The sequence below is a fragment of the Anser brachyrhynchus genome, assembly GCF_964034855.1.
Source record: "Anser brachyrhynchus genome assembly, chromosome: 2".
Taxonomy (NCBI): Eukaryota; Metazoa; Chordata; class Aves; order Anseriformes; family Anatidae; genus Anser; species Anser brachyrhynchus.
Window position 1 is genome coordinate 56,073,574 of NC_137695.1, and position 27,476 is coordinate 56,101,049.

Here is a 27,476-nt window from a genome sequence, read left to right on the forward strand (position 1 = left end):
GCAAAACAGTAACTGCAGATTGTCCAAATCCTTGCAGACTTAATGATTTGTAGAAAGTGGAAGTCTGCGCATCATCTTTCACATTGCATGGATTTAAGTGTTTATCTCACTGCCTTGTCGGAAAAACAGCCTGCTGTTTGAAACTTGTGGCTCCACACTCCAAGTCTCTCATGTACATGAAGAAACTCCTTGTTCTTCTCTTTCTGTTTCTCTTCACAGCTTTGACATGTTCCATTTACTTACTCTGTTTTAAGGCAGCTTTCTAATCCACTTTGTTTTGGCGGCACAGCCATCTTTGACACTATTAGGAACATTGTTTAGTGGGTGATATTGGTGGTAGGGAGATGGTTGGACCAGATGGTCTTGGAGGTCTTTTCCAACTTTAATGATTCTATGATTCTGTGATTCTATTTTTGAGTTTGCTTATCCCCAAAACTATCTTCACATTTCCTCCTGAAGGAACCCTTATATTTGAAATGCCTTCCCAGAAGATATCTGCAAAGCTATTACTGCTCTTCTCTATTAAATATGTTCAGATTTTATTTTATTTTTTTTTTTCCATTGGGAACCCTCAAGGTAAAGAACATACAAAAACACACCGCCAAAATTGTCTTAGAGAGACATATGCAGCAAATAGAAATTCACTTAACCAAAAAATTAAGAGGTTCCATTGACCTCCTGTTCAGCAAATCATAATCTTACAAATATCCAGCAGAAGTTGGTAGATCCCAGTCCAAATGCAAGTTGCATACAGAAGCACATCTAAGCACATTTGTGAAAATGAACAGTGTCCATTTAAATTGAGTCCAAGGACACCCAAGGAGTACTTCAAATTCTAAGATGTGCTTCATGGAATGGCTGCAGGTGTATGTGCATGTTTAAGAAAAATCCTTTTTTCTTCTTCTTTTTCTTCTTAACATTTTACTTCTAATCTAATCTATTACTAACATGAATCTTAAGATCATTTGGACACTTCCACAGGAGACATCATATAATGCAATGATTACTCCTACCGTACAAAACCCTTAATCCTTTTTATCAATAGCCATTACATTGCAAATTCTGCAAAGAAGGAAATAAATTCCTCACCTATACAGGTATCTGATTCTTTTTATATGTTTTGTTTGTTTGTTTGTTTGTTTGCTTTTTGTTCCTCATACTTACCCAGGCAACCCTCCAGCTTCCATTACATTGGCTAAAGTCACATCATTTGACCAGACATCGTATTGCCATTTTCGGAGACCCAGGACCCCACAAAGTACCCTTCCTGTATGTAATCCAACTCTCATGTTGAGATCAACCTCTGTGGCTTCTGCAACAGATCTGGAATATATAGCATCATGATATTAGTCTTTAGACAATAGCATTGCTCTTGATTTTCTTTTTCACTCCTTCCCCCAAAGTTAACAAATATGTACATAACTGAAAAGGCAGGAACTTTTCAAAATCTCAGATGATGTATTCAGGTACTGTTCTTTCCCTTCACTCCTAGGCTAGTTTCAAAGCCTCAGTTGTAATTGTAAATGAATTATTCTCTTGCTCATATTTTAATTAGTCTTGAATCAATTTCTCAGTATTTCTAAATTTCTTGAACAAGAAATTGATTTTCCAAATTTCAATGAAACACAGTAAAGGTTACATTTCATTACATTTAATACAGGAAAAAAAAAAAAAGCAAAGCATAGTAAATGGTTTTGTCATGAAACTTCCCTAAAACTTTTATGTTTCATTGTCTCATTTTCAGTATTTGCTATCACACTTATACAGAAGCTTAGGTATTTTGCTGATTTTGCTGAAACAAAGAACTTTCTAGCTGTAACTCAAATAACTCAAAGACAGCTTAACTCTTGCACTTTCCTGTTTATCTTGCATCTCACATTTACTTACTTCTTTTTTTACTCTCATAAATGTTCCTTTTTCCCAATGTGTACTTATTTCATCAGGATGACAAGCAAACACAAGGTGATTGTTGGAATGAAAAGAAGATTGTTGAAACTATCTTACTGGGCTTAATTTTAACCTGACATGCAAACGAACAAACATGTTTCAATCCTACCACTACTCCAGACTACTTTCAACTCAGTATTAAAATGCAATACCTGGCTTTTTTTTTAAAGCCTCACTTTACTGGTTAGTGTTTTGTCTCTAATTCTTTTTTTACTCCCCACTCATCATTCATATAAAAATCATACTTAATCCTAGATGGGCAAACTCTTTCATCATGAAGGAGTTTAATATTAAACACTAAGGAAAACGTTTTGCTTGCTAGTAGAATATACACTTGAGTCAAGAAAACTTGCATTAAATCATTAAATTTCTCTTTTTTTACCACAATTTGTTGTCACTCAAAGTAATTTTATCCTCTGTTTTTAGTTCTACATCTGCAATATAAGAACAATACTTTCTTTTCCTTATTCCCTTTTTTTTTTTTTTTTTTTTGTGGTGGGTTGGTTTCAAAGTAATAGTGTGAAACATTAAATTTGTCATTAAAATAATACAACATAATCTGGATAAAGAGATGGTATGGATCCCTCCAGTTCCTCTGTGAAAGGTTGAAAAATAGATTTTTAAAATGTTATTGTCTTAGTTATGTCTCCACAGTTTTGATTTATGGTGTTCTCTAAACTCGCCCTTTAATTAAATTTACACTTTGATGAAAATATACTCAGTTAAAAATTAACCTTTTTTTTTTTTTTTTCCAAGTGTCTCAGATTGTCAATCATCTTGGATGGTACTTATTTAATAATTCATATTTTTCATCTGATCCCTCTGCTACTGCTAGGGAACTGTTGCAACTACCAGTAATCACAAAGACTTGTGCTGTGCTTCTACCTTTATGGTATGCTTAACTAAGCATAACTTCCTATGGTGAGTCTGAAAGGCCACAGACATATTTAAAAATTCTTGTTTCTGCAGGAGAAGGGGTATGAGGAGGTACTATGAAGCAATGACTCCACTCTCTTATAGGAGTGCAGGACAAAGAAAATGGTGAAACCACTAAATCAGTGCAAGAACAGTAGATAAAGAGAAATTATAAATACTAATATCTTTCCAAAGCTGCTGCAAGAGTGGCAGAGAAATCACCTCTAACTATGGACTTCAATCCATAAATTAAATCTAATCTTCAGAGATTTTCATTGTATACTTGGGAAAGGAGGAATTAATTGGTGAAGTCGTTATTAAAAGCATTTTTAATTTTGATGCCACTTTTGAGGAAGGATTCTTCATCTCTGTGAATGGAGTATACTTTCAACCTACCCTGACTTGTGAACATTGAAAAGGAACCTTGAAGCTAATAAACTTACACAGTAATGCAGAGGAAATGCTATGCATAAATCTTTGCAGCTTTTCTCGTTACAGTGGCACCTGGCATTCCACAGTTAAGTTGCAGTCCAAAAAGATATAAAATGGGAGAATAAAAAAGCTACCTAATCAGTGTAATATTTAATTTTCTTTAGGATTTCAAATTAAACTTTCCAAAAGGATGATGCTCTGGTTACAATTTTCTTTCGGCTTTCAATAACCTATGTATTTTTTTAAATATCATCATGGATTTGTTGGAGAGGTCTTTAGAAGGACTTTTTAGCTATTCCAGGAATAGCTATTGCATTTTTGTCTTGTTGTACTTTTAAAATACAATTAATTGAAAGGGCAAATAGAATCAAAGAATCATTAAGGTTGGAAAAGAACTCCAAGATCATCTGGTCCAACCATTACCCTACTACCAATGTCACCCACTAAACCATGTCCCTAAGTACCAAGTCCAACATTTCCTTAAACACCCCCAGGGATGGTGACTCCACTGTCACCCTGGGCAACCTGTTCCAATTCCTGAGTACTCTTTCTGAAAAGAAATGACTCCCAGTTTCCAACCTAAACCTCCCCTGGTGCAACTTGAGGCCATTCCCTCTAGTCCTATCACTAGTTATTTGCGAGAAGAGGCTGACACCCAGCTCCCCACAACTTCCTTTCAGCTAGTTGTAGAGTGCAGTAAGGCCTCCCCTGAGCCTCCTCTTCTCCAGACTAAACAACCCCAGTCCCCTCAGCTACTCCTCATAGGACTTGTGTTCCAGACCCTTCACCAGTTTTGTAGCCCTTCTCTGGACATATTCCAGCACCTCAGTGTCTTTCTTGTGGTGAGGGGCCCAAAAATGAACACAGTACTAGAGGTGTGGCCTCACCAGAGCAGGGGAACAATCACCTCCCTGGTAAGCCAGAATGCCATTGGCCTTCTTGGCCACCACGGGGGCACAGTGCTGGCTCATGTTCAGGCAAGCATCAATTAGCACCCCCAGATCCTTTTTCTCTGCACAGCTTTCTAGCCACTCTCCCCTAAGCCTGTAGCACTGCATGGGATATGCAGCGTAGGACAAGATGTGGGGTGAGCAGCACAATATACCTGGCCTCAATTTAAGCAAGGAGCTCCGTAGCCATGAAGTGCTAAAGTATGTACCATGTCAGCCACCACTAATGTGAGTAATGTGGAGATGTTTTGTCCCCACAGGGAATTCAGGCCTACCACAGTTTTCAGTCATATTTTATACAACAGCAGAGAAAGGCTTATGCACCACTTTCTAAGAAAGTACTTCCTTATCTTATTATCTTATTTCTATCACTGCAAGTTAGGATTCTTTTGATTCTTTTTTTTTTTTTTTTTTTTTTTTCAGTATCTGTTCCCAGTCAAGCCTTAAAAATGACTCCAAGGAGTCCTAAAAGGATCCCACTCTTATAGGGTTTGCTGCGAACTTGACAAAGCACTGAGGAAATGAAAGGAGCTAACAATATAAGCCAACTAATGATAACTTAACCTTTGTTAATGATAACTTAACCTCACCTGTACATGTGTAGTAAATGACTGACTTTATACCAAGACCTGATAGCATGCAAGCCAAAGTACTTTAGGATTATGGTTTGCTCGCCTATCTATGTTCTCTTGCGTACCTGTATAAATATCTTCATCAGCATACCTGTAAGTGTGTATTTCTCTATTTGTACATTACTGTTAAAAAACTTTTCATTTAAAACAGTATTGAAAACCTCATGTCAAATGTATGCTTTTCTTTGTCTCAGCTGGCTCAGGAGAAAGGGGTAAAACTCATCTGCTTGTAGAAATTTGAATATCATAACAAATTAAATGAAAAAAAAATGAGCAAAGAAATACAACATGGATGACTGTATTCCTTGTTAAAAAATCTGGACTGTATAGTGTACCAATGAACCATAAAGCAGAATCTGAAAATATTTGGTTTTGCACAAAAGATTTCCAGAAGTAGTCACTTAGTAAAAAATCTAAATCAAGAACAACTTTTCTCATTTTTCCAAGAAACCACAATATGTTTCAGGGGTGCTTTCATCATTAAATTTGAGTCAGAAAAACAAAACAAAACAAAACAAAACAAAATCACACACACACACAAAAAAAAAAACTTCATGGGCAGTTTATTAAACTTTTTGAATTTACTTTGAAGACCTCTGTGTCCCTGTGTCCCTTATGCAGTTAATTTTCATGAACATACTCCAGTGAAATATCAAAAATGAGGAATTAAGTAATGTGTAAAGAAGAGGCTTCAAATATAAAATCAGAATCATAGAATATTCTGAGTTGGAAGGGACCCGCAAAGATTATCAGGTTCAGCTTCTGGCTCCACACAGGACCACCCCAAAATCAAACCATATGTCTGAAATCATTGTCCAAATGCTTCTTGAACTCTGTCAGGCTTGGTGCTGTGACCACTGCCCTGGGGAAGCTGTTCCAGTGCCCATCCACCTTCTCAGTGAAGAACCTTTTCTTAAAGTCCAGCCTGAACCTCGCCTGTCACAGCACCATGCTGTTCCCTTGGGTCCTTTTGCTGGTCACCAGAGAGCAAAGATCATCACCTACCACTCTGCTCCCCTTCATGAGGAAGCTGCAGGCCATCATGAGGTCTCCCCTCAGTTTCCTCTTCTCTAGGCTGAACAATCCAAGTGACCTCAGACACTCCACATATGTCTTGCCCTCTAGACCCTTCATCATCAGAAAAGTACCACAATCATATTTCCAAACAGCATCAACTTTTTTGTAATAAAGTATCACAAGAACACCTAATGATACATTTTAAATTAATAATACATTTCTGCAAAAATACCAGTACTTCATAGACAAGCCATGAACTGGCAAACTAAAAGAATTTTAGCAAATAAATTATTCATTATAACTTATTTTTCCTAGGTTTGGAAAAAATGTTCTCAAAAATTTTCCAAATGTTAATACAAAAGGAAGTTCAGAAAAAAATGGGAATAAATATATATATATGTATATATATATATTAAGCTGTAGGCATGTAGTCTATTCACTTAGAAGATATTCATCTACTCTGACAGCTTGTCTCCTACTAATCCTCTACATTTTAGTTCTCTACTTAGCTATAAATATTTCATATCCTGCTACATATGGTCAAAGTCATTTAGATAATCTGCAGAATTGCTCTGTGAAGTAAATACCACACCCATGCTGAATTTGAAGCAACAGAGGAAAAAAAATAGAATCTCTCTACCCAATTTCCTTTAAGTTATTTAGATCCTTTCTGAGGTCCAAAAATACCTGCGTAGAAATAGATGTTTCCTGGTTAAAGGTGGCATAGTCAAGATTGTTGGTTCAGTTATATATGTTTGATTTTTATGTATGCACAGTTCTAAGATAACAGTGCCCTTTAACCACAAGGAATTTTGCATGTCTCCCTAACTATATCTGAGTCATTTCCACTTTAACATAATTTGGAATTGGTTAGTTCTTGGATATTAACAACAAAGAATGTCTTTCTGTGAACTAACTTCAGATTGGAAAAATTTGAACTAATTTGCTAGTTACTGCTACAGAAGCCGTGAGGAGGAGGACACTTAACATGAACGTTCTCATAGAAGGTACAAAACAAAACAAAACAAAAATAAATAAACAATTGAGCAGATTGATATTACCTTACACACCCATCTTTGGAAGGCAGACACCTGAAAGCACTGAAATAATATTTCAGATACCAAGAAAATAGTATTTCAACCCTTAATGGCAGTCAGATCCTGGCCTGGGTCTGGGCAGCCCACAACCTTCTCTGCAGTTCCTACTCCACCCTGCAGCCCACCCATCAGGATGGACAGACAGAAATGGTGTGGAGCAGACCTGCAGCAAAAGCCTGTGGGACTGCCAAACACCATCTCAGGAGAAGGAAACAGGGATTTCCATGCCCTCAGGGGAAAACCCAAATGAGGGAGCATCACTATTGCAGAAGCTCTTCCTTACCCTACCTGTTATCATGACCTAGCACCAGCTTGGAGCTCACAGCCTCACTTTTCTGTTATCTACAGGTTTCTCTGAAGAAAAGAGAAATACAAAGATGGCAACAGTGACCTTCCCCCTGTCAGTCCCTCAAGGGACACGTTGTGCCTGCGTAGCTGTGGACAGGAGGCAGTACAGGTCCCCAGTGTGCAGTTTGGAGGAGAGGCTGCAGCACTGAAGGGTGGTGGCAGTACAGAGAAATGAGAAAAAAAAGTTAGCACTGGGAATGGCCATGAGCAGGATCATCCCAGATGCAGCACAGAGCTAGCAGCTGTCCTTGTGCCCGTGGGACACCAGGTAGGGGAGTGGATTCTTGGGAGGATTGCAGGGTTCTTCTCCCCAGGGTCCCTACTCCATGCTCCTGGGCACTGACTAAGGGCTCGGATGAGAGAGGAGGAAAAAGAAAAGTAAGCAGAGCCCAGGATGGACTGCCACACCAAGTGATGGATGCTGCTTATTCCCAGTCCCCAATACCTCTCTTGGGGCACCTAATTCGGCCTGGGAGGACATGGCACAGTTGCAGAGGGAGCCATTGGTTGCTGTGGAGGCTTCTCCTGTCTCCACCATGGCCACCCACCAGGAATCTGTCAATTCTGCTAGTCCACAGCCACACTCCAGGACCTATCTGTGCTGCTGAGCATGTTCCACACCCCTTCCTTGTCTCAGAAACAGTATTGGCTAGAGCTATATACTTTCCCAGTATGTTGTTCATCTGGAGTAAGACAACAGAGACCTGGAGCAAGACAGCCTGGGCTGTGAAGGACTGACTGCTTCAGGAAACAAGAGGTTCACTTTGACAGAAGTACAAGCTGACAAAAATTTCAGCAATGATGGTGAAGTCAGCTCATGATAGACAACTTTTTCCTCATCTGAAAATTTATGCACCTGTTGCTGATTCTCCCAGAATTCAAGGTGAATGCACTCCCACCTGTCCAGACTTTCCCAAGCCCAGGACTTCTGAAGAAGCAGCAATGTTTACGCCAGGTAACATAGCGCCTCTCTTCTTCCTCAGACAAAGGAAGACTCCAGGACGACTCCAGCCATTTCACTTGGGCTTTCTTAAAGGGGCCGTTGTTGTCCCCTTCCTTCCACAGTTCAGCCAATGACCAAGACCAGAGGCAGGAGACTGTTCAACCATCAGCCTCCACAATGCCCAAACAAACAGCCACAGAACGTGCAAGTGGAAAACAAGCCCAACTTCCATCTGTTAGGCTTTACATGGATGACTGATGGAGTCATCCATATAAGGTGGAGTCATCCATTTCTGATACACTCACCTATGCGACACAGAGAAAAGTTGATTTATCTCCTGCTAGACCCCACTGAGGTGCCTGGATTTCAAGAAGCAAGGGTTCATGGATTCTTTCCTTCAGACCTCTTCAAACTCCACATGTAGTAGGAACATTCAATATAGAGGACAAGACAAGTCCTGTTACAAAAAAAAAAAAAAAAAAAAAAACAAACAACCCTCCTCCCCTATAATACATATAGGTTAAAGTGAAGTATTCAGGACCAGCTGCTGTGATCTACAAATGTGCTGCCACTGTTCCATGCTACCTGCTAATGTAGACATAGCCACTGATCCAGCCAGTGTTGCAATTTTCTCTGAGTCAGTACTAAAATTGCCTCCCAGTAAGATGTCAAGGGAAGGAGTATTGTGAAAATGTACCATTTATGTGACAATATGAATGGTTACATGATCCCATTACACTTCTAAGAAGTTTATGAATGTTATCCCAAATATTCTGTTCCTGTCTCAAATCTAGTATAATATATCCTGCTATAATATAAATATCCTGCTCACACATTCCCTCCTCATTTCCAATTAGAAACATTATTGTTCACTTCTTGCCCTGTGGATTAAGTAAGCACATTTAAACGACTCACACATTTTATATCCTAAGAGTTACAGTTGTTAATTGAGCCAAAGGATTGTTTAATACAATTTATATCAGTTGATGAAGAGCTCCATAAGGAAGGGCAAACTGTTATTTAAAATGTATAAAATTTCCCTGCCTCACACTATCTTAAATCAGAAATCTAGTCATTATATGGGGAAGAGGGAGAAGAGCATGGTTAGCTGAGCAAAACTTCACACAGCGAATAGCTAGTAAATATCTATTGAGAAAATAAAATACTGTAGCAAATAGACTGGAACATTCAATTGTAGCAGTTTAAATAAGGTGAAGAGCATACTTGGCCTAACTGACTTCAAAACTGAGGTGAGGACAGTATCTTCCACATTAGAGATGCTAACGAACATGGCCATTTAAATGATATTCCTAAGAAAATCTGACAGTCCAAACTTAAAAGCAACACTGGTCATATGCAACACTTAACCCCCACTTAAATATTGCTGTGATGGCTTAAGTGACTCTGAAGTAGAACAGCTAGCTTCTACTGAGGCACTGACACAAAACACATTGACAACACAGGTTCCTTTGGAGTAGTATGAGAATATAACACTATCTGCTTTGTTTCCTTGTTTGTTTAAGAAAAAGAGAAAAAGAACCTTCCATCATGATTCTAGTCTGACTTTAACTGTGCCCTTGAAAAAACTGCTTTGTAGAAGGCAGACGAAATTGTGACAATTTAAAGTTTGTTGTTGTTGTTTTATGATTTTCTGTGAAAAATTATAATTTTATTTGAAACTCTCAATCTAAATGTAATGAGGCAACATTCTCTGATGATACTTGCATGCAGCACCATGTTCTAGGACACCTAAACAAGAGCTACAGAGAGCACTAAGAGAACAGAAAGTATCAATTTACATGAACTCAACATTCAACTCAGTGAAATCACAGATCTCTCAAACAACCACTAGAAATTTCTATTCCTTGATTTCCTGGAAAAAGGAAATGGTGGTGGTATATATCTCTGGGATAGGCACTTTTGACAGATCCATCTTTACTGGATGGTATTATCGTGCTTTTATATATTTATTTATCCTAGGTAACATGACAAAGCTGTCACAAGGCATAATGTCTTCAAAACATAAGTTTACAATGCCAGGGCCTGGTTTCTAAAGCAAAGTTAATAGACATTTAGAACAGTACCAGCTGGCATCCAGCTCTGACACTGGATAACAGGAGTTTAAAAACAAAAATGACTGCTTCTCATGGGACTGATAAGCTGCTACAGCTAGGAGTCATAGCATTAAAAAATAAAATGTTTCATTCCAACTTTACTGTCATAAGTTCTACACTTCTCCTTTTCATTTGCTCATCATATTTTCAAACAAATTAGCCTGGGCAAGCTATACTCTGGCTTCAGTCTTTAGGAAAGACTGAAGACATTTTCCTAATCTTCAGAAGAACCTGTTTTCCTGCTTTGGAGCTATTTGTGCACTTTGCTTATCCACGTGCTTCTGTCACCAAGAGAACTGGACCCGGAACCCAACAATATTTGAACAAGTGGAGATGCTGCTCCACTTGAAGTAAAAGAAAAATAATAATACTGCCATCAAGGGCAAGAGTTCATGGAATGAATAATTTTCCTGTTTTTCCTCATAAGCACAACCGGCACATTCATTTAACTGAGAAAAGAAATATGCACTGAGCTTGGATCCTTACTCACATTAATTCCTCAAAAAAAAAAAAAAAAAAAAAAAAGAGAGAATTCATTTTGCATATATACAAAGGAAAAGGATAACCTTGCCTCTTCTCCATCTTGCCCTCTCTCCCCATGATCTGGTTACTGACTACACACTCTGAAGTCTTCCAAATTTATAAATCCTGCTAAAAATAAAATGTTGAAATTGTCATTTAATTATATTCTACTACAATTTCTGACTAGATGTTTCTAGATAACACACTGCTTAGAATCTGCCCATCTGCTTAGAATCACAGAATCACTGAAGCTAAAAGGGGTCTCTGGAAATCATGTGGATAAACCTCCCATCTCTAAGCAGGTTCGGATACAGCAGGTAGCCTAGAACTGTGCCCAGATATGTTTTTAATATCTCTAAAGATGCAGACTTCACTGCCTCCTTCTGCAAACTCTCCAGTATTTGAACACCTCCATGGCAAAAGGTTTTTCTCTTATGTTTAAATGGGAATTCTTGTATTTCAGTTTTTGCCTATTGCCTCTTGTCCTATCACTAGATACCACTGAGAAAAGTTTGGTTTCATCCTTTTTGCACCCTCCCATCAGGTATTTGTATGCACTGGTAAGATCTCCCTGAGTCTTTTCTTCTCCAGGCTGAACAGTCCCAGAACACACTACCCTTTTAATTCAATTCCTTTTTCAAATTTACATTGTTGTGACAGCAGCCAATAAATAATAACATACAAAGGGAAAATAATTAATTTATAATATTGGTCAAATTGAGAATTCAAAAAAGAAAAGTTAAGACAGTTATATCATTATTATTATTTGTATACATGAAAGATAGCATAACTAATGAAACAATGATTAACACTGGGCTTAAAAAGATCAGAGCAATAGGTACTGTTTTCCAGGGTTTAAAAAATAAAAAAATAAAAAAATAGACTTTTGAAAATGTGTAAAAGGCTTGTATATTTAACTATGTGTCTTCTAAAGCCCAATGCTTCCTTATAAACATAGTATGGAAGAACACACATATAAATAACTTTTGGATCTCTTTTATATTTCAGGATTGTTCCTTTGTGCGCTATGTTGTTAAGTACTCCCTTCCAGTGTGTTTGTAGGGAAGAAAAGTACCATACAGTGATTCTTTTAGGATTTTATGTTAACACAGATGATCATATATTATCATAGATTACAAAGTCTTTTGTCAGTTTTACAACTTTTACAAAGATAACAGGAAGTATTTAAGTATTCATGTTTTGAACCAGAGGGAGAATATGGACTCATTTACCCAACCCTTAACATTGTGAGAGATTTTATAAATTAATATTACAATAAATCACATGGACTAAACTAGAAATGGGAATCAGCCTTCATGTGTTTTACATACTTCTCTCCTATTTTTAGTTCTTTAAAGTCTTCTGCAAAGAAATATCAATGAAAAAGTTCATATAAAAGTTCATATAAAAAGTTCAGGTTGGTATGAAAGAACAGCATGTGTGGTAATGCCCATGTTCCCCTAAGTCATTAACGGGGTTTGAAGAACCAGCCATTACTTCCATTGAGACAAACCAACTCTCTTGAGAAAAGCATACAGTGAACTTAGTGAGAGGATCATAATACACTCTCCTACAAAATCAAGCCTTTGCACAAAGAAGCATGATCTAAATTTGGAAAAACAATTGCATCGTGTGTTCACCTGTATATATGTGCATATTCATCCTCACATACAAATGGCTGACATGAAAAATATGAAGTGGTCAAAGATTTATTAGAAATAATAAAGAAGGTAGAATGTTCCAAATGCCAGGCACGGAAATTTGTGACAAATTTTCTTTTAAGTCTCTTTCCGATTGACCAAATTCCTCAACTTGTTATTCCAATTACCTGAGGAATAATGAATATTCAATAAATAATATTTATACTTACTGAATAAATTGGGTAGGGAGCTGAAAATTTCATCTCTGAGTTGAAGAGAAAGTATTTCTGTTGCCACAAACAGGTAAAAATGACTTTAAAATTCTGCTTTAAAAATCTGCTCAAAAATTAGAAATATTTGGAGAAGTCCCTGGGAAAGAGACTGATGGGAAGAATGAATCATGTGATTCTTTTGTCAAATTGGCTTTAGAATATGATTCTGTGACATCACATGAACATACATAAGGTAAAGACTGGAAGACAGACTGAAATAAAGAAACATATAGCAGCCAGCATCATCGTATGGATTTAATAGATTTTTTGTTTAATACAGCATTGAAGTATAACTGAGGAGTAACTGGAATTGTAAAACACATAATTTTAATTCAAAAGGCTTATGTTTGTTATATAGATATATATATTCTGTATTTAATAGTTAACTATTTTTAAAATGAGATTACCCTGTGGTCTATTCACCTTTGCAGAGAAGGTAGGTCTTCTTTTTGTGCAACAAAAAACTTGGGGATTAAATGAGGGGAAGCAGAACCTTGAATCAGCTCCGTATTTCCAGCAGCCCAGCTAACACCAGAGAAAAGGAATAACTGACTATTGGATACAGTGACCAAACACTCTCCATTTCAGAAAAGGTGAAGGCTCTGTCTGATGTGACACACTTTTACAGTGCCCGTCGCACATGATATACTGGAACAGCAATCTCATCCCAGATGCGATGACCATTATTTATTTAGATATAGAGTTAATACAGGTGTGCACTCCCTCCTATAGCCTCTCTATAAAACAAAAGTACATGTACTCACATAGATATAGAATAAGGTAATAGTGAAGAAATCTCAATCCCTTTTTCCCTTCCCTCCTGTGTAATGAAATAGATCTCCAGCTCTTGCTAAAAGCTCATTCACAGTTCTCTCACATTCACATTTTTCTTCTTGGTAAAACAACAATCCATGCAGAGCTCTCGAACATCAAAAAATCTTTCTTATCAGCAAAGTAAATTTCACATTACATTTCTGAAAGGTAGTCTAAATTGAAGGTTTAAACATGACATATGGAAATGAGAAATCTTAAAGCTATCATTTTGGGAATAGAAACACACAACCGGCATACATCAAGACTGGTTTTAAGTTTGCATACTGGTGGGTGAAATGAGCAGTTTAAAAACAATAATTCAGATTTCTTTCTTTGTGGAAAATAACAACTGGAATATTTCATGATTTCCCATGATCTTTCCAACTTCTAATAAGTACATGTATGTATAAGTATAAGTACATACTTGTACTTGTGCACTTTTTTGTCACAGTGATTAAATGTAGTGGAAAATTGTTGTCTAGAATTACCTTTCCTAAAAATCAGTATATCTGATTTTTATACCTGTGACCTGAATGCAACAGTACTAATTGTTAGGGGGGAAGACGTGGTGGGGGAAGGGGATGCACTTCTGAGTGAAGAAAGCATGCCTGAGAACACTATCACTCTAAGTAATGGCAGGGAAATACTTTCGAACTGTACCAATGCAATCAGGAAGGGCTCTAGAAATGCAGTATGACTGATTGCCCAACTGAAATGCCTCTACACCAATGCACACAGCATGGGAAACAAGCAAGAAGAATTAGAAACCATGGTGCAATGAGACAAATATGACCTGATTGCTATCATGGAAATGTGGTGGGATGGATCACATAACTGGAATATCAGAATAGGGGGCTACAAACTCTTCAGAAGAGATAGACAGGGAAGGAAGGGAGGTGGTATTGACCTCTGCATTAGGGAAGGAATTGATTGTGATGAGTTAGCTTTGAGAACAGCCGCGGACAAGTTGAGAGCTTACGAGTCAGAGTTAAAGACCGCAACAATAAATGACGCCTTGTGGTTGGAGTCTACTACAGGCCGCCTGAGCAAGGGGAGCCTGTGGGTGAGGCAGTCTTGCTTCAACTACAAGAAGTGTCACACTCGCACGCTCTCATCCTGATGGGGGACTTCAACCACCTGGATGTCTGTTGGGAAAACTACACAGCAGTCTGTAAGCAATCCATAAGATTTCTAGAGTGCACTGAGGATAATTTCCTGGTCCAGGTATTAGGCAAACCAACCAGAGGAGAAGCATTACTTGATCTGGTGCTCACCACCATGGAAGAGCTCATTAAAGAGGTCAAGATTGGAGGCAGTCTGGGTTGCAGTAACCATGTCCTGGTTGAGTTTGTGATCTTGAGGAATACGGGCCTGGCAAAGAGCAAAGTCAGGACCCTGAACTTCTGAAGAGCAAAATTCAAGCTATTTAAAGACCTAGTAGCTGAGATCCCCTGGAACACTATCCTCAGGGACAAAGGAGGTGAGCAGAGTTGGAGACACTTTAAGGATGTTTTCCTTAGAGCGCAAGAACTCTCCATCCCCCTGCATAAAAAAGCAGGCAGGGAGGGCAGACAACCGGGATGGCTGAGCAAGGACCTGCTGGTCAAACTGAAGTGCAAGAAGGAAATGCACGGGCACTGGAAGTAGGGACTTTTAGCCTGGGAAGTGTACAGGGTTGCGGTCCAGATGTGCAGGGATGGGATAAAGAAAGCCAAAGCACAGATGGAACTGAGCTTGGCAAGGAATGCTAAAGAATAACAGGAAGGAATTCTATAGGTACGTTGCTCAGAAAAGAAAGGCCAAGGAGAGTGTCCCGCCTCTGATGGATGAGAAGGGTGAACTGTTAACAACAGACATGGAGAAGGCTGAGGTACTCAACAACTTTTTTGCCTCAGTCTTCACTGATAGGCTTCCCAAGTCTTTCATTTCCCTGAACCTGTAGATGGAGGCTAGGCGAACAAAGTCCCACCCACCGTAAGCAAAGATCAGGTTCGAGACCACCTGATGAAAATAAATATGTACAAGTCTATGGGGCCTGATGACATGCACCCCAGGGTCCTGAAGGAATTGGCTGATGTAGTTGCCAAGCCTCTCTCCATCACATCTGAAAAGGTCTGGCAGTCAGGTGAAGTCCCTGGTGACTGGGAAAAGGGAAATATCATTCCCCTTTTTATAAAGGGTAGAAAGGAAGACACGGGGAACTACAGACTGGTGAGCACCAGGCACCTCTGTGCCTGGATAAATTATGGAAAAGATCCTCCTGGAAGCAATGTCGAGGCACATGCAAGACAAGGATGTGATCCCAGACAATTAGCATGGCTTCACCAAGGGCAAATCGTGCCTGACCAACCTGGTGGCTTTCTACGATGGAACGACTGCATCTTTTGACAAAGGAAGACTGATCAATGTCATCTACCTGGACTTCTGCAAGGCCTTTGACACAGTCCCACACGACATCCTGATCTCCAGATGGGCAAGAGGTAGATTTGGTGAGTGGACCATTCAGTGGATAAGGAATTGGCTTGAAAGTCACAACCAACGAGTGGTGATCAATGGATCTATGTCCACGTGGAGGCCGGTGATGAGTGGTGTACCTCAGGGGTCAGTCCTCAGACCAGTGTTGTTTAATATCTTCATAAGTGACATAGACAGTGGGACCAAGTACACCCTCAGCAAGTCTGCAGATGACACCAAGCTGAGTGGTGCAGTCAATACACCAGAAGGAAGGGATGCCATCCAAAGGGACCTGGACAAGCTTGAGAAGTGGGCCTATGTGAACCTAATGAGGTTCAACAAGTCCAAGTGCAGGGTGCTGCACCTGGGTTGGGGCAATCTGGGACATGAGTACACACTGGGAGAAGAACTCATTGACACCAGCCCTGCAGAGAAGGACTTGGGGGTTTTGATGGATGAAAAGCTTGACATAAGCCAACAATGTGTGTTTGCAGCCCAGAAGGCCAACTGCATCCTGGGCTGCATCACCAGAGGCATGGCCAGCAGTTCGAGGGCTGGAACACCTTTCCTATGAAGATAGGCTAAGAGAGCTGGGGCTGTTCAGCCTACAGAAGAGAAGGCTCTGGGGTGACCTCATCACAGCTTTTCTGTACTTAAAGGGGTCTTATAAAAAGGATGGAGAAGGACTCTTTACTCGGGTAAGTAACAATAGGAAAAGGGGGAAAGGTTTCAAACTAAAAGAGAGGAGATTTAAATTAGAGGTTAGAAGGAAATTCTTCACTCAGAGGGTGGTGAGGCACTGGAACAGGTTGCCCAGAGAGGTTGTGGATGCCCCATCCCTGGAGGTGTTTGAGACCAGGTTGGATGAGGCCCTGGGCAACTTGATCTAGTGGGTGACATCCCTGCCTATGGCAGGGGGCTTGGAACTAGACAATTCTTGAGGTCCCTTACAACTCAGGCCATTCTATGATGCTATGATTCTGTGATTGTATGAATGGTAGCAGGCACTGTTCCTCTGAAAATACCTCTTATGAATGCCACACAGAAGCTGCTGCAGCACTCCTGTCCAGGTATACCACATGCAATACTTACGTGATAGTGTCAATCATGTCCAGTCCCATTTCAACACAGCAATGGGCATGATCCGTTTTGGGCTGGGTCAATCCTGATACACAGTAATAACAGTCACCTAGGATTTTTATTCTTCTGCAGTGGTTTTCCTTTAATAAAAACAGAATTGGAAAAGCTTTACTGTTTATATAGATATTGTAATATTTAAATGAGAAAATATTCTCCAACAATATGCAGTCAATCAGGGAAACCTTTTGTGTTCATGTGAAATAAGTCACAGTTCATGAAATCTGGGTTCCCTGTACAGTACAGCTGACGTATGCACATTTATTTATTTATTTATTTATAAATATATACGTTTAAAATAGCAGTCAGCCCCATATTGCTTAACACACATAGGATAGCATTGTTTAACATTATAGTTCTGAACAAAAGTTATTCCCTTACCCTCATGTTAGGTCAATTTGAATTCAAGATTTGCAAGGACACTTCATTCTTTATGAATCCAAATGAAAGGACTGAAGTCAAAGAGCTACTGAATGTTAGAAAAAAAATGTATTTTGAGTAGCTTTTGTTCAAATCCAGTTCCAGTTACTAGGAAAGACAATGCATTTATTTGTAAATGTACGCACACCTGTGCATTACCAATACATAAATCACAACTTAAAGTATAGCACTCTCAGCATAAACATGACGTACCTGCACATCAGAAGATACAGTCACTTTTCATTGCCATTGAATTTATCTACTGCTTGCATACAACGCAAGTTCTACAACCATAGAAATCAGGCTAAGCCTCTTCCATTTTGAAAAAGCAATGATAGGATATGATAATTACTACATCACTCTGAGCAGAAAGTTCATTCCTGAACAGAGAATGCATAACAAAGTACCTTTTAAAAAAGCCATGACTTTAACTAATAAAGTATGAAGAAACATGAGGAGATGATGGTATAGCTTCCAGCTGGACCATGGCAACTTCTAACCGTTTAGGATATGGCACAAAAAAGTAAATAATCTGACTAAAGAAATCCAATTTACACTTCTGTCTTTAGTGACAAAAGGCGGGGGGTGGGGGGGTGCGGGGATTGGTGGTAATATAAAACTGGAAAAAATGGCCTATTTATACTGGTTTAGCTTTTCAAACAGCACATATCCTCATTCAATCTTCTGCCTACAAGAATTGTAGCCTTCCTTATTTGACCACAGCCTCCATTTCACTAGCTATATTCCAGCTCAGAAGTGATGGTTATACCTACAGTGATCCTGTCCTGTCTAACATGTCATACGTAGTATTCAGGGCTTATTATTATACACTCTTCCAGCTGCTGTCATTCCCAAGCCTGTATATGTTTCTGAATATTGAGCAAGTATTATACATTAAGATTTACCTCAGTTCAGGCATAGAAGAAGGCACGTTAACACTTCGGGAATATTGGTTTGCCTACTTCTTTTTATGTGCATATTAATTTAGAAGTAAATTCATATCTTCAGTCAAAGAAGCAAGTCATGTTTTTGGGTATGCCTAACTAGTAGAAAAAGCTTTTCTAAGAGAGGCTACTTAAAATGGCTTCTGCTGTACAACAGAATTTAAAATATACTGTTATTTATCATTCCTCGTATATATTTTAATGAATGTGAGCATAATTATTCTGGAAGCATTGTCACTGGGGCCTTAAAGTATCCTTGTACCCTCTAGCCACAAAATGTCTCATGAATTTTACTTGAAGTTTTAATAGGGTATTTTGAGATCCCTGGCTAACTGGTATTATAAAAGTAAAAGAATTATTGATACAAAGTAATATGCAAACCTCAAAATCCATCCTGACACAAAACACACCTTCCAACTCAAGGTTTTTGGACAGAAACCACTAAGTTTTTTAATAGAAACCACTCATTTTAAGTAGAAACCACTAAATTATACTGCCAAAATAAGCCATTTTTTAAAAATTGTGGGCAAATCTTGAAGGAGTAGAGGGTACTCAATAGTTCAGGCTGACACTGTCTTTCCAAAATAAATGCAGTTTTGGCCCACAGCTTACAGTTCTCCATAAAGCTCTTTTCATCTTCAAATTTGGTATGCGTGGTCTGTGGACAGTCAGTGACTATTTGACCCAACCAAAAGATATTCAGAAAAGCCATTTCAGTAATCTGGGCTGGATAATACGTATGTGTTAATTGATCGGTGTTCTCTCTGCTTCAGTGTCTATGTCCAAAATGGCTCATTTCAAATTACTTGTTTTTCTTAGAGAGTTTACTGTGCTATAGACCAGTATTTCACATTTTATAGTGGGATACACGAAATTACTCTATCAGACTGGCACAGCACAGTCTAGCAGACTGGTAGATAGTTTGAGAAAGGAAAAGACAGCACAGAGCTCGATCCATTTCCACTTTCCCATGTCGGTTCATTACTCATGCAAATGAAAAATAAAAGAAAATAAAACTACAGCATTTTCTAGAGACATATTAATTTTGATGGAAGACATATGGCTAAATCACCTGGTGTTTCTGAAAACACCACTCTGTTCCTTATCAGATATTATCTCCACTTTTCTTATTTATAATCATCAATTAGTATACAGTAATCTCTAGCAAAATCACTTGTTTTCTTTTTCTCTCTATGTGAGACAAAATTCCAGGAAGGAGATGCAGAGCAGCTTTATAAGAGCATTCATTATAAGCATTGATATGCAAATTATCAAAACAAACTCTTTTCCTCTCCTTGTTTTGTTTCCTCAGCACCTTCCAAAAAAAGCCCTTGACTCAACAATATTTTTCACATTTGCAACAGTGACAAATTCAAGTGTGATAGGTATAAATTCTAGTTACAGATGATACAAGCAATGCCTGTTAGAAACAGCTGATAATTTGGTTTTATGAACATGACAAAAAGCACCAGAGATTACTAGCACAGCATTATCCAGGCAGCTTGCCCACCTGTTGTTCCTTACCAAGGTATTCCTGAGCAGATCTGCAGAATTCCCTCTGGCATAACCAACATTCACAGCGTTTGTCAGAGTGAAGTAGAAGCCCAGCATGGAAGGCAAAGGATCCTTCAAAGTTGCTAAGAGCTTTCTTTTAGACAAGTACTGACATACAACAGTTTATTCTATCTGTCCATTACAAAGAAGAGGGTTTTGTTGTTGTTTTAGGTGTTTGTTGTTGTTGTTTGTTTGTTTTGTTTTAAATGTGTTTTGCAGAAAGATTGATGTCACCATTTGTATCAGGTAGACAAAAGGCATCAAATTTTCAGTTCATATTAATGAGCATGGTATCATGTGTTTCAGGGGAACTGCATTAATTTACACCAGCTGTCCCTCTAATCCTCAGGGACCGAAGCCTAATTCAATGACACAGGCCAAATGTATCACAGTTACCGCCCTTTCTTAGTGAATACAGTATGAAATGACTATTGGGGGAGGAGGGAAAAACAAAAAAACACACCTCTAAAACTCCCTAAAGATGTAAAGCGGCAATAAATTGCATTTAGTATTTATCTCTCTTCACAAACCTAGAACTTCATTCTGCTTTCAAAGAGATCAAAGAAACATACAGAAATTTGAGTAAGAACAAGACAGAAGTAACCACTGTTAGCACTGTAACTTATTTTCAGTGTATTTATACATACAGCATATTTAAAATGTATAGCACTCTAGGCCAAAGTGCTGTTAATCTCAATAGAAATTTGTCTTAGGAAGCTTTGAATCACTCTAGAAATTAACATAAATTTATCTATATTACAGATGTGTATAAAGACACTAGAGAGACTTGCAGAAAGATTAGTATTTTCAAGTCTCTATTCAATTTTATTTTACTTTTTTATTAGATTGGAACAGAAGTAGGAAAAAAAACCCACAATATTTCAGTTAACATGCTGGACATATATACCATGCAGCACAAATATAGGCATTTGTACATATATGCATGTATACATTCATAGACCCACAGATTAAAAATTTACCTATACTATCCCAAGCATACACACAACATATGCAATAATGCAAATTAGAATATTGATCTTGTGAACTCTTAATATACTAATAAATGTGGTTCAACCTGAAAGTCCAATTGGGCAAGATGTAAGTTTTGAGTCCTCTCTTTCAAGGCATTTGAGCCTAGCCTGGGAGAAGATATCTGGGTGTTGATACCTGTTCCCTTCATTGATAGTCTACTCCTTCCTTTGCACAGAGGCATAGTAAATGACTTACTGTTCCAAGTGCCTTCGGAAGGGCATGTACAGTGTTATGCTGTTAAAGAAATGGCCACCCTCCTTCAGGAACTTAGAAGAAAAGGCAGTGAATTGGTTAGGGTTAGTCAGAAGGCTTTAGGGTGCAACTGAACAATATTATACCAAGTTATTAATTTCAGTTAATGGTGAGAATGAGACATTGATCTTGTCCCCCCTCCCAGCTCAATAACTCTGTTCTGTGTATCAAAAGGCGTTAGAGAAAAACAAGGCCCAAAACATTCCATGGGAAGGACAACCCAGTGAAAATCTCTTACAGTGCAGCAGTATTCACAAAAAATGCAGGTAGGTAAATTCATAAAATGATGAAGAAATAGTTTTAGATTCAAATGTGAAACAGTCCTCAGAACCCTTCTTTGAATCCCCTTTGAAAGGGCACTCTTTCTCTGTCAAAAAAAAAATAAAAAAAATAAAATGCAAGCCTACTTCATCTAACTCCTTATAGCTAAAGACGTGAAAATCCTGCAGTTTACTCATGCTTTCATTAACAGTAAACAGTAATGTCACATATCCTTTTTTTACTTTTTGTTTTTCTTCAGTAAAATAGAAAGATTTACCAACATGCTTTCTCTGTGTAGTATTCAAATCTATTTTAATAATTGTGTTGGATGTGAGCCACCCTATGGGAGAGAGAATTGAATCTGTTTTATCAGGTAAAGTTTGTAGTCACATCCTAAGTGTAGTGAAGTGACATGAAAATTACCACCAGCTCCATTACACTTCAGTGTGCTAATAGTGGTAATGCATTTTTGAAAACTGTTCCACCAGTTACAAAATTTCACTGAATCTAAGGGGATGAAGCACCTTTCCTATGAAGATAGGCTGAGAGAGCTGGGGCTGTTCAGCCTACAGAAGAGAAGGCTCTGGGGTGACCTCATCACAGCCTTTCTGTACTTAAAGGGGTCTTATAAAAAGGATGGAGAAGGACTCTTTACTCGGGTAAGTAACAATAGGAAAAGGGGGAAAGGTTTCAAACTAAAAGAGAGGAGATTTAAATTAGAGGTTAGAAGGAAATTCTTCACTCAGAGGGTGGTGAGGCACTGGAACAGGTTGCCCAGAGAGGTTGTGGATGCCCCATCCCTGGAAGTGTTCGAGACCAGGTTAGGTGAGGCCCTGGGCAACCTGATCTAGTGGGTGACATCCCTGCCTATGACAGGGTATTTGGAACTAGACAATCCTTGAGGTCCCTTCCAACTCAGGCCATTCTATGATTCTATGAATCCTCTCAATTACTGCATGCATATTTTAATATTTCTTTCAACTACATTTGATCTGTGGATTTAAAATATCATATAATCATTCTGATAACCTTTTAATGGAATAATGCCTGCAAATATACAGTAACTTTGTCAGCCTGTAGGTAAAAGTGACAAGTTCTCACACATCTACTTGTTTCAGCATAAAAAAACAAACAAAGAAAAAAAAATTGAGAATGAGCTAACTTAACCGCAACACTCCATCATGTTTGATTTGGCAGCATAATGGGGACATATTCAGAGCTATAACAGTGAGTATAGGCTTAACAAGAAGAGCTTCTACAGAGTGACAAAAACAGTAGGAAAAGAAAACAAATCTGGTTTCAGTGTTGGAAGCACCATGGCAAGTGGTTGTTAGGTTCTGATTGAGGAAAACTGGGAGGAAACATCTCCAGATAAGCATATGTAAGCTTGTAATTTAATAATGTATTTGTGAAGTCATGACACTTTATCTACCGTCACAGGAGCCATATCAATATGTATGTGAAATATGTAGAATTATTCAGGATAAAAATAAAAAGGAAGACATTTTGCTTCAAGTGCTTTCTCTCAGTTTTATGGGCAATTATATATGTTGACCTGCAATAACCTACATCTCTTGGCCCACCTCATACACAAATTTCCATTCTTACTGTAAAGCTCCTCCCTACTTTGAATGGAAACTTATTTAACAATACTTATATTGTTTCAGTCCTTGAGAGTGAGAACCCATTTAACAGTCATGTATATTAATTTGCATACTTGGAAATGAAAAAAGATATTAACAAGAATATTCTACACAATCATCATGACAGATATGCATGTTTGTCTCCTGCTTCACTTTCATTAAGAATCCTGTAAGATGTTGTTTTCTAATCAGCATCCAAGGAGAAACAAGTCTGAAACAAATGTACTACAAAAAGTTGAAAAACTAAGCTCTAAATTTCAGGAAACTGATATTTTTTCTGGTTTCTTCTACCGCAATAGAGAGGATTAAAAAAGCTGTCATTTTTGTGCACCAACCAAAACATGAAATTAAGTCATGCTCTAAACAAAAATTCATGGAAAATATTCAAGACCTAATCACTGGAAATGTCCATTTCCCTTGGCCTGCAAGAATTACTGAAAAATGATTGCATGAAAAGAACTAGCAAGACAGTGTATTCACCTGGCTATAAAGAAAGTAGTTTCCAGAGAGAAATTTCAAGGAGATAAAAAGTCAGTTTTAAGATGAGCAAAGCTGACTGCTGTGAGGATAGTGCTGCTGGCCTCCAGCACAGGAGACACAGCCCCTCTAGTCACAAAAGACTCCATATAGGAGTGTGTGTATGCAGGGTGCATTAGACAAGTGTGCACCTGGGTTATCAACCAAACTGCCCTTCTAATAATGAAATTAAATTGACATTTTTGGATTGCAATTAGGCATCACATTTGGATGACACCTGTTGAACTCCAGAAATACCTTTCTCCATGCTGGCTGCAGGAGTTTCAGTACAAATGCCCACACACTGCAGGCATCTGGAACTGATCAGAAAAATCCATCATGGTCCAATGCAAAGAAGCAAATCTCAGATTTGCGGAATACAAGCTCAGGAAGAAATTGATAATTCATAACAAGCATACAAATCATGACAAGAGATATGACATAAAACTGACATAGGAAGCACACCTAAAAAGTACTAAGGAGGTCAGAGGAGGTACCTCTTCTGTAGTACCTGCCCATTTGTATGTTCCTACTAAGTGTGTGATGTTAGCTTCCTCCCTGGAAAATTGTCCCACAGACACTTACTTCAGCTTAACATCATACACATCATTAATCCCAGATCCTATATAGTCAAAGGCATATTCATTAACACAACTTCAGTCTAGGGAAGCTTTCTTAGGTCTCTCAAGGAGACTCTCCAAATGGTAGTTAAGAGGAGGATTCAAGCTTCCAAGCACAATCTGCCTCAGTGGGCTTCTGTCTCTGCATTGACTCTTAAGGGAACTTTGGGAGACAAATCTCCTTAAAGTTATCCTTTGCAAATATCCCCCCCTAGTGCACACTTACCAATTTCCACAAACAAGGTCACATCCTGTATGTTCATACCTATGCTTTCCAACACTAACGTTCCCATCTACACCAGCCCACAAAACTTTATATATTTTTATTTGTTTAAAATATAACATAGTTATATAAACTAAAAACATTCTATAGATTCAGTAGAATCAACTTTTTAAAGTGATTGCTTCTAGGACTAGCTGTCTCTAAAGCACAGGGAAGGACTGACAGTTCTAGACACAATTCCAAAAAAATACCCACACACAATCTGATCAAAAAAGTAACTTACTGGCCCTTTGCTTAAGGCTCAGCAGCAACTTCCTTAGGTTCATCTTTGAAGGTGAACAAGTACAACAACACTGAAATTTGGAAAGTAAAGATCCTTAGAAGCAAAGAAGGTAATCAGGAAAATATAGTAAATTAAAATGGAAAGAAATAGATTTAACCTACAAATATTGGCAAAGTCTGATGGCATACATAACTGCAAAAGCAAAGAACAAGGAAAACTTCAGTGTGTCCATCTGGCTAACAGATGAGATGCCATAAGTGGCAAGAACAAATAAATTCTTTCATTCAGAATATTGATATCCTGAAAGGGACAAATTTCTTCTATCCTTATCTCTTTGTAAAATGAAATTCTTAGAAGTCTGAGGTGCAGTAAGACAGAAGTTGAAAGGGAAATTACTGAAGAATCTCCATCCTTTACTGAACACAGGGGGGAACATGACTACTGATGAGAAGGAAAAGGCTGAGGTTCTTAATGCCTATTTTTTTCAGACCACTTATCCTCAGGGTACTCAGCCTCCCAACCTGGAAGTCTGGGACGAGGAGCAGAAGAAACCCCTCACAATTCAGGTGGAAACAGTTAGAGACCTGCTACTCCACCTGAACTGTGTGATTGCTGAGCCACTTTCCATCATCTCTCAGTGGTCATGGTCAACCAGAGAGGTCACGTGACTGGAGAATTGCTAATGTGATGCCCGTCTGTAAGAACGGTCATAAGGAGGATCTGGGGAAGCCTGGCCTCGGTGCCAGGAAAGGTGATGGAAAAGGACATCTTGAATGCACAGCATGTGTGGGACAACAAGGGGATCAGGCCCAGCCAGCAAGGGTTCATGAAAGGCAACTCCTGTCTGACCAACCTCATCTCCTTCTATGACCAGGTAACCCACCTGGTGGTGACCAGATAACCCACGTGGTGGATGAGGGAAAGGGTGTTGATGTAGTCTGCTTAGATGTTAGCAAGGCCTTTGACATGGTCTCCCATCGTATTTGCCTGGAGAAGATGGCAGCCCATGGCTTGGACCGGTACACTCTTAGCTGGGTTAAAAACTGTCTTGATGATGGGGCCCAGAGCATGATGGTGAATGGAGTGAAATCCAGCTGGCGACCGGTCACCAGTAGTGTCCTCCAGGGGTCGGTGTTGGGGCTCATCCTCTTTCATATCTTTATTGATGATTTGGATGAGGGAATTGAGTGCACCCTCAGTAAGTTTGCAGACGACACCAAGTTGGGGGGAAGTGTCGATCTGCCGGAGAGTAGGAAGGCCCTGCAGAGGGACCTGGACAGGTTGGATCAATGGGCATAGGCCAATGGGATGAGGTTCAACATGGCTAAGTGCTGGGTCCTGCACTTTGGCCAAAACAACCCCATGCAACACTACAGGCTTGGGTCAAAATGGCTGGAAAGCTGTGCAGAGGAAAAGGACCTGGGGGTGTTGGTTAACACTTGCCTGAATGTGTGCCAGCAGTATGCCCAGGTGGCCAAAAAGGCCAACGGAATCCTCGCTTATATCAAGAATAGTATAGCCAGCAGGACCAGGGAGGTGATTGTCCTCTTGTACTCTGCTCCGGTGAGGCCACACCTCGAGTACTGTGTTCAGTTTTGGGCCCCTCACCACACGAAAGAAATTGAGTCCCTGGAACATGTCCAGAGAAGGGCTACGAAGCTGCTGAAGTGCCTGGAACACAAGTCCTGTGAGGAGCAGCTAAGGGGACCGGGGTTGTTTAGTCTGGAGAAGAGGAGGATCAGGGGAGACCTTATTGCTCTCTTCAGCTACCTGAAAGCAAATATGCTTCTTTATCACACAGGATGCTAAAGAAATGCTTCCTCTTTATTAATAAGATGACATGATGAAAATACTTGAAATGTATCTTATCTCTTATATCACAAAGTACAAGAGATACAAGCTGTGAGCATGACAATAGCCTTGCAGGAGCATGTGTAACTCTAAATGAAGCCAAATGGGAAACTGAAGCCTTGAAAGCCTAGCTCATTCATATCAAATCCATGCCACAACTAAACCACCAAGAGAAAATGCACTGAAATATATAAAGCAGCAGTGTATTAAAGCAGCAAGTCACCCAGCCTAGCGGTCATATCCAAGAGTTCCTTGGGAAAGTAAAACCAACAAAATGAAATGATTGCATCTCTTATTAAAATTACTAAAAAAAAAAACCACAAACAACTAAACAGATGAATGACAAACTGTGAGCTATTCATTGGGACCTAAGAGTAATCTAGAATCTACACATAACTATATGTTTCTTCCTTGCACAGAAACACCATTGAAGTTCTAATTAAAATTAAAATGTTCCTAAGATATAAACAGATTTATTCAAACACATTTTTAACAAGAAAAATCCAAGCTTCATTTACCTATGTACATTCTTTAAAACTTCAATAGAGACAATAAACAAAGGCATATGTGTTTGTTATAAACTATTTGGCCTTTTAAGACACCTTTCTGAAAAGTCTCAAACAGAAGGCTCTCAACCTTCCTAT

The 27,476-nt window shown here is 38.9% G+C and overlaps 1 protein-coding gene across 2 annotated transcripts in view; it reads right to left on the minus strand.

The window, feature by feature from the left end:
* The window catches only part of ADCY1 (adenylate cyclase 1), a 171,015-nt gene that overhangs the window by 62,031 nt on the left and 81,508 nt on the right, over window positions 1-27,476 (minus strand). For both annotated transcript variants that reach the window (XM_080578211.1, XM_080578210.1), the window contains 2 exons: window positions 17,189-17,316; window positions 1,165-1,323 (listed from right to left, as the gene is read on the minus strand). In XM_080578211.1, the coding sequence (XP_080434337.1) occupies window positions 1,165-1,323; window positions 17,189-17,316 (287 nt within the window). The remainder of the gene's footprint in view (window positions 1-1,164; window positions 1,324-17,188; window positions 17,317-27,476) is intronic.